Source organism: Buceros rhinoceros, unplaced genomic scaffold (genome assembly GCF_000710305.1).
Source record: "Buceros rhinoceros silvestris isolate BGI_N320 unplaced genomic scaffold, ASM71030v1 scaffold9664, whole genome shotgun sequence".
NCBI classification, from domain to species: Eukaryota; Metazoa; Chordata; class Aves; order Bucerotiformes; family Bucerotidae; genus Buceros; species Buceros rhinoceros.
In genome coordinates, this window is record NW_010410039.1 from 8,862 (window position 1) to 17,557 (window position 8,696).

At 42.5% G+C, this 8,696-nt stretch overlaps 1 protein-coding gene across 1 annotated transcript in view; it reads right to left on the bottom strand.

Annotated features, from left to right (window-relative positions):
* PDZK1 (PDZ domain containing 1) overlaps positions 1 to 8,403 on the bottom strand; it is a 9,782-nt gene extending 1,379 nt beyond the window's left edge. The window contains 7 exon segments of the mRNA XM_010135448.1: positions 3 to 66; positions 549 to 745; positions 1,011 to 1,206; positions 2,485 to 2,621; positions 3,635 to 3,887; positions 4,207 to 4,418; positions 8,379 to 8,403. Coding sequence (XP_010133750.1) covers positions 3 to 66; positions 549 to 745; positions 1,011 to 1,206; positions 2,485 to 2,621; positions 3,635 to 3,887; positions 4,207 to 4,416 — 1,057 coding nt within the window. The 5' untranslated portion in view covers positions 4,417 to 4,418; positions 8,379 to 8,403.
* Positions 8,404 to 8,696: the final 293 nt, after the last annotated feature.

The following is an 8,696-nucleotide window of genomic DNA, read 5'->3' on the forward strand; positions in this document are numbered from 1 at the left end:
TTCCTCCACGTTAGCTGGAGTTGGATCTTGTGATTTGTAGTGGTATGAGAAGGGGGAAATCTGAGCCTGAAAAAAGTGACAAAACTTCATTAACATAAAAACTTCTGTTGTGAAATCTCTATTAGTCTTTCATGCTCAGCATGTGTTGCTTGAAACCTCTTTAATATCTCAGACTTGAGCGGCAGTGAAGAATTCTGCTATTAATTTCTGGCTAAGTGGAAAACTACAATGTTCATTTATGTGAGAAGGGGATTTTGTGACTTCTTTTGTTCATAAACGGTTACACAGCCACATAGCTCTGAATTTGCTGTCTTTAAGCTTCTAACCTTTCTTGTGGTGTGTTTAGAACTGTTCCGATTGTGCCTATAAAAGTCTGGAAGACACCAAAAATTTGGATGCTTAGTGACTTGCTATACAAGTGCAAGAAGAGTTGCTGATATATGGGTGTATCTTAGACATTTCCTGCAAGTTGAAGAAGTGTCAGACCAGACTGCCTGTTTCATTGCTGCATGTCTCTTCATAGTGGTAAATTCTTCGTATTTTCTTACCAGTTTATACATGGCGTCTGTTTCCTTATCCACTACCAACAGTGTGGTTTTTGCCTCAGACTGCTTAATTTTTTCCACTACACTTTCATGATGCAGACCACCCACTTGCTCGCCGTTGACAGCTACTAAAATATCATTGTCTTTGAGACCTTCCTTGGCTGCTGGGCTCCCAGAATCAACCTCCTTGATTACATGATCTAAGATGAGAAGGTGAAAAAGATTGATGTGAAGGCGTGTGCTTCATAAATTTCAAGACGTTACTGTGCATGGCAAAGGTTAATTGTCAGAACTGCATTTCAGGTTGAGACTATTTCCCTGATGTTGTCCTGTTTGCAACATGATGTCTATAGACGATTTCTTCCAGATGACCAGTATGAAGCCAAAGAGAATGAGGTCTGCCCACCTTGTACAGGAAGAAACTGTAGCAAATGTCATAGTCTGTCTGTCTGACTTGGTTCTTACCACCTGTATTTTGTTCCATCCGTAGATAAAAACCATAACCGTTTTTTCCTTTCTGGATCTCAATCAGTCGTGGTTTGAGGGGAAGCAATCTTAGGCTGGCGCTGTCTTTGCTCAGTACCATCTTCTGGCTTGTGTAATAGTGGTCTGTTTCTTCATTTGAAAGTAGAAACATAACATGATTTCCAGACTTCTTTACCTGTGATAGAACACATACAGTCTCAGATGTCACCCCTTCAACAACATGGAAATTGTAAATACTTTGGTGACTGGTGTACTCTTACATAGTGGTGTGTGGGCGCTGTTGAATGAGCTGTAAAGTGTAGGCCATGTTACTGTAAGTTGGAGTGTTTTTTGTGGTTTGTTTGTTTTTTTTTCCTCCAGTCAGAAATTTGGACCATGGCAAGGTCTTAGCCATGTAAGATCCAGCACATACACAAGGAAATGTTCTGTATTTCATATTGTGTTCCTGACCTCTAGGGAATTAGCTGTAGAGTGCTGTGAGGATGGCATACAGTGCCAGTAGAGTCCACTGAGGCTCAGTAGATAGTGCTTGGCTTATTTGGATGTGGAACTCTACAATATAGGCATATCATGCCATCTATACCGCTATTGTAGATTACAATGACAAGAATCGGGTTTCTATCACTCTTGTTCCTTCTCCATCTCCCTGTATTACTTGGTTCTGAGGTTTGGTTGGTTTATTTTTTTGCCTGTTCAACCTCTTCAAGTCCATCCTTCTCTTACTCCTTTCTACTCTAATGGATGCCTTTATTACTCAACCAACATTGTTCTGCTGCTGATGTTATAGCAGCTCAACAAAACACAGGTGTTGTGCTGTTCCATAGTTAGTAACGTGCACTGAATTGTGATGCTGGAACATGGAGCATGTACTGCCTGTCTCATGGCTCTCTGAAATCTCTTCAGCTCCAGCTGTGTCTTAGCAGTGCCAATAGAGGAAGGCTGGAAGCCTCATTAGCAATGTTCTTTGCAGCTGAGGCCAGGTAGTGAAATTACTTGCACAGTAATTTTCATTAGCTTTGGACTTAACAGGAGGAAGGATCTGCTGTCTAAAATAATGACTTTTCCCTGCTCCACGCTGTGTCATCAGAGACTTCCCCTTCTTCCTGCCCTGAAAACCACACTTGATGACTTGCTCTTTTACCATTAGGAGTATTTGCAGGACTTCCAGGAACAGAGCATGATTTATTTGATAGGGTTCCTGGCAGCAGTAGACTTCTGTTATTTAGAATTATTTGGCCTGTCTTGATGGCAGTATTCATTCAGAGTCAGTTCAAGAGGCTGCTTGGCAACAGAGCCAGAGCAGAGGGATACTCTGCCTTGTTGGTGATACACAAACAGTAGCTTCCAAGATTTTCTGTTAAGCATTCAAACTGGCCAGACTTGCCTTCTCAATAACCCTGATAAGTCGCTGTGAAAGTGGGCCAGAACAGAAGATGAATCAGTGTACAAATACCTTTTCCACTACTTCCTCATGTGTGTCATTTTCCACGTTTTTTCCATTGATTTCAATCAGGCGATCGTTATTTTGGACACCAGCCTTTGCAGCTGATCCTTGTGATGAAAGCTCTACTATGAACAACCCCTTCTGTCCTAAAACAAATGAGAACTCATTACACAGGGTAAATCACTGAAATATTCCTGAATTTAATAGTTAAGAAAACTCAGCACTGATGTCCTTAAGATACTCTTGGTCTCTGCTTACATGCATATTACAGTGGCACCACAAATGTTGCACATAGACACATTTCTACCTCTTATTCTGTCATGGAAAAATTACTTCTTTGGGGATGGGAGGGATTTGTTCACTATCTACAGCTCAGATGATCTTTTATTTTTCTACTGAGAGTGCCAGTGGGGCTGATTAAGGTAGCTGAAAGGGATTTGTTTCCTGCCTCCATTTGAAGTGAGGAGCTGCTTTTATTGTTGTTTTATACACTTAATTTCCTGTGTTTGGAAAGCTTCCATGTTTGGTCTTCCAGTTATATGGCATTCCAAAATACCTTCTTTAGAGGTGATGCTTTCCAGAAGACTTCCCTGTTCTGTTGACTGGCCTTGGAAGAAAGGCATATGTGGAAGAGGTTCAAAATCCTGTGCTTTCTAAGTGAAATAAATCAGGTAAAGTGTTTATTAAGCTGTCTAAAGCCTTGTGTGCTGATTCCTGCGGTGTTTTGGAGGAATGGAACAGGACTTAATGTAGCATCTTGAGTGTATACTGGTATTTGAGCAGGGACTGCAAGTTTGGTTTTGGTAAGTGGACTTAAATAATAAGCAGAAAATAGCTTATTCTTTAACTCTTTTCTATTATTATTATTTTTTCTCCACCCTGTAAGAAAAGTGGTCCTCAGAAAACCATGCCCTGCATGTGCTGTACAGAAATGGACGAGAGATGGATTTGAACTCATCTTGCTGCTTCTCACTTTCTTTTAGGAAAAGCAGTTTCTGTGTCCCCTTTGGCCCCCCATTTGTTTATGGAGGTTTCCTCTGTCCCTGCTGCCATATATAGGTGTGGATGTGTGTATATATACATATATATGTATACACTCATACATACATATATACACCCACCCGCTCACCCACCCAGTCTCTTCTCCGCAGGCTCTCACCTACTGTGGTTTTCAGAGAGAAGCCATAGCCTTTCTCCTCCTTCACTAGATAGCAGAGCCGGGGTTGTGGAACTGCTGTGATTGCTCCATTAGCCACAGCTGGTGGGGACTGCTGCTCCTGCTGCTGTCCTGTGGACACCTTTTGACCCAGCTCTTCCAAGTTCACTCCCTCCTTTTCTGCCTTTTGATAGGATGCGTCATCCAGAACAAGAAGTACAACAGAATTCCCGCTGTTTTTGACAATCTCCACCACCTGTAGTGGACAAGGTGAAACGGCAAGCAGGTGCTAGAGTGATTCACCTAAAACCTTTCCTCAGGAATAGTCGCACTCTACTGTTTTTGTTCTCCCTTCCCTCTGCTTATGCACTTACGCCTCTGCGGAGGCACTTCAAAGACATTTCATGCCCATAGTGGGCAATGAATGATGCAGGGAGATACTCAGAGCAGTTGAATCAGCTCTTGGATTTCCAAGCCAAACATGCCATAAAAACTGCAAGAGAAAGCTTCACAAAGTGGCAGTAGGTCTGGGTAATTGGAGAGTTTTGTGGATCCCATACTAAATAGAGAAGTACCTGTGCATGTTCCTCCTTGTCGACAAACACACCATTAACCCTGAGGACTCTGTCTCCGTCCTTCAAGCCAGCCTTTTCAGCTGGACTGTTCTTTTCCACGTTCCGGATGAGATGCCCTGCTGTGTCTTTCTCAATACGCAGGTAGAATCCATAGCTCTCTGAGGGCTTTTTGGTCACTTTACATTCTCGGGGATGGAGAACAGAAGTCATTTCTACCAGACAGGATAGAAAAAATATGTACGAGTAAAACCCTAAGTTTACCTACATATGTTCCCTCTAAATACATATTGAGACAGTTTGCTTCAGAATCCTTGGGTGTTTGTTTCCCAGAAAATCCAGCTGTGCAAAGTTTAAGCTAATTAACAGGGCTAGGGAGAAGAAACTAATCTCTTTTTCCCTCTCCTCTCTTGCTTTTGTCATCTCCCTGTCTCAAATGAAGCTAAGCAAGATGCAGAACTGGAAGAAAGAAGCTGTCTGCCTGTGATAATGTATCATAAAATCGGGGTGAGGATTTAATACCAGAATTAAGTTTAACAGGAAAAATAACGTCAACACAAAAATACTGGAACACTATGGGTATGTTATGTGACAAAATGGGATTTCATAGAATCACAGAATGGTCAAGGTTGAAAGGAGCCTCTGAAGTCATGTGGTCCAGCCTCCCAGTTCAAGCAGGGCCACCTAGAGCAAGTTTCCCAGACGAAGCCCAGGCAGCTTTTGAATATCTCTGCAGAGGGAGGCTCCGTTACCCCTCTGGGCACCCTGTGCCAGTGCTCAGTTACTCTCATAGTAAAAATTGTCCTTACATTCAGATGGAGCTTCCTTTGTTTCAGTTTCTGCCCGTTGCTTCTTGTCCTGTCACTGGACACCACTGAAAAGACCCTGGCTCCATCTTCTTGGCACCCTCCCTTCAGGTGTTTTTATGCATTAGTAAGTTTCCCCTGAGTCTTCTCCAGGCTGAACAGCCTTTTGAATGTCCCCAAGAACTGAGAGTCTGCAACTTTTCTGGGCAGCCTCTGCAGATGGACAGGTGGGATCAAGGAAGGACCTCATTGTCTTAACCAGGCTTTCCTGTCCTTAGTTATTTTACCTAAACACAGTAAGTTTCAGGAAAAGGCATTGTAACTGGAGTATTACTGTTGATGACTGCAGCAGGCAAGGACTACAAAGGAACTAAGAAGACCTTTACAAAGCTTGTTTTTTTTTTTTTCCTAGCTGGGTTTGATGTCTTTACATCTCAGTTTTCCTACAAACTGGTGCCCTTGCTTTATTTCTGTGTCCTTTAGAATGTACTGGTAGAGTCAAAGTTCTTGAAGCTGCTCATGTTTTTCTCTGCTTCTGAATCTTAATTAAACGCTTTGATTCTGTTATGAAGAGGAGCTAACAGAGCTATTTCATTTTGGTATATTAATATGTGTGAGACCTGGGTAAGATATGAATGCAGATATAAATTATGAGATCTAACAAAAGCGTGGAATATTCAGGAACGCACCTACTGGCAATGTGAATGTGCCATCAGGTAATTACTTGCAGGGGAGGCAATTTAATACTGCCTGGTCTGTGTGGGACAAACCAGAGGAGCTGAGACAGTATGCTTATCTTGCAGTTCTCACATGAATCCTGACAAAACCATAAAGCCTCAATTTTGCCACCTGACTAAAATTTTGTCTCCAACCCTGATGACTTTAACAATGGCATGAGATGCAATCAATATAAAAATATGATGTGTGAGAAAGGGAAGAAATGAGATTTGGTTTAGAAATGGCAGGCTGCTGAAGTAACTGCAGTAGCGTGATTCAAATGAATTCTCAATGAGTTTGTGACAACTAGAGCAGAATTTCCAGTCAGTGTCTGCAGGGTGCTGAGTTACTTCCCCAGAGAATTTGCAGCCAGCTGGTTAAAGAGTACTTGATGCTGGAGGATTGCTACCAGATTGCTATTAGACAGTGACCTTTATCCTCTGGAGGTTTTGGAGCAAATCCTCCTAGAAGCTGTGTCAAGGTACACAGGCCACGGACAGGAAGGTGTTTGGGATGAGACGGTATGGATTTACTGGTTTTTGCGATACCTGATGAACCTGGTAACTTTGTGATGAATGGCCTGGCTCTGTGATGGGCGGGGAGCAGTGGGTGCTGTTCACCTTAACTTTTGCAATGACTTTGATACAGTCTCTAGTGCAGTGGTGCTTTTGGTCAGTGGTACATAGTCCAGCTGTTGGCTGGTTATTAGTGGCTTTCTTTAAAGTTGGTGCTGGGCTAATACTGTTTAACATCTTTATGGTATGGACAGTGAGACAGAATACATCCTTAACAACCTGGTAGATAATACCAAATTGAGGGGGAGCAGCCAACAGGCTGGAGTTTAGGGTTGTTATTTAGAGAGACCTTAGTAGTTTGGAAAACTGGGCTGAGAGGAACCTCATGAAGTTCAACAAAAAGATGTGAAGAAAATAAAAAATCTATCTAGACCATGCACAGCAACACAGGTTGACTGCTGGCTGGCCAGAAGGCAGTGTTGCTGGACAGCACTCAAGTGCCCAAGCTGAACAGGAGTTGGTGTCCTTTTGAGGTGAAGAAGGTCATCTGTGTACTGGGTGGTATCAGAATGCAGCCAGCAGGTCAATGGAAGGGATTGTTCCCCTCTCTGGCACTTGTGAGACCATATGTGAGTACCCTCCGGTTTTGAGCTCCCCAAGTAATTGGCATATTGGAGCTAGGGGATTTAGATTCAGGTTTGGGAAGAGAAAGTAAAGGGAAGATCTTACTGATGTCTTCAACTGCCTAACTGGATTGTGTAGAGAACACAGAGCCAGACTCTTCTTGGAAGTTAACAGTGATAGGATGAGAGGCAACAGACACAGGCTGCAGGAAGGGAAATTCTAATTAGACAGCCCTATGCACAGCGTTTCATCTTGCGGGCTGTCAGATACTAGAACAGGTGCCTAGAGAGCATGTGGAATCTCTGTCCTTGGAGATACTTGCCTTGATGGGGCCCTGAACAACGTGATCTAGGTGGCCCCTGTTTTGCATCAGGTGTTGGACCAGACAACCACCAGAAGTCCCTTCCAACCTAAACTCTTCTGTGCTTTTATGAGGTAATGAAACTCTCTTTTGAGTGATGCATATCAGTAGTGGGAATACTGCATACTGAAAGGAAACAACAGTTGTGACCAGGGAACAATTCCAAAGATAGTTGTGTTAGCAACTCCTGCCAAAAATCTATGATGATAGAGGAGCGAGACAAATGAACATAACCTTCTCCATAACCTTTCTTACCTTGGAAAGTCCGGGTAATTAGCAAACTTTATTTGTATTTTACTGGTAAGTTGTTTTTTTATCTCTGCCTCTCTCTACTGACAGAAGTCTGTCAAAAGGCCAAAGCTGTGTTGCAGAGGTTAGCTGTTAATCACAGCCTAATAAATACTAAGAAAATTAATCTGTTTCCATGTAAAGTTTTCTTTGCAATGCCCTGGGTTTTCTTCTCTTTGTATCACCGATGTGGCTAATGCCTGTGGGAACTGGCCTTTTTTTCTTTCAGAAGCAGCTGGCAGTCAGATCCTTCCATGATAGCAGCCTACTGCAGAACCACTTCTGTGGCTACCCATGCTACAGTCTGGTTGCTCCTGAGCTGAAGGTACATTGTTGATATTACTTGGGCAGCATATAGAACAGTATGGATGTGCAGTGAGGGGTGTTCAGATATCGCTGAAGCCAGAGAATATGGGGAATTTTAGCATGAAGGGGTAGAAAGCCTGCGCTTATGATTCACTTTTCCCCCTTGATGAGGTGCCTTGTGAGTTCTTTTTTTTTTTTGAGGCTCTGTGTAGTTGCACTGAGACTTAACTCCATATAGGGATGTACTGCCCTGTTATTTGAACATTGGAACACATCAGACCGTTGACCACATCTACAACTCAAAGCAGATTTTGACACACACTGGCAATCTGTGCTAGTTCCTGAAGTTAACATGCAAAACCAGTGGTACACAAAGCTGAAGAAGTCGTAAGTTTTTTATGAGAAAGATTATTTCTTCATGTTTAGAAATGGAGGGAAGGTTACAGTGCACTGCATACTACATCTTTTAATCCATGAAAGCTTTACAGGCAAAATTACTGGGATTGTGGAAAGGAATTTTCTAAGAGAAGAGGGATTAGCAAAAAAGGAATTTCTTACCTGTGTGTCTGTGTGGAGCAGCCTTCACAGGAATTCTCTTCTGCTGTCCCTCCTGTGACTGTACCTATAAGTAAGGCTGGACTTTGATTGGGCAAAGGTTGATTTAAAAGATGATTTATTTAACCAAGCTTCACTGAATATGTTCAATACCTTGATAGGCTGCCTTGTCCTTGTGTGCAGAAGTGCTAATCACATGCATTTCTCAGCAGATTTGAATTTTGTTCTACTGATAATCATACTGAAAAACTCAGTCAAGGAGGTCACCCAAGGCAAGCCTGAACTTTGCTCTGGGCAAGCACCTTCTTCAGATATAAGACG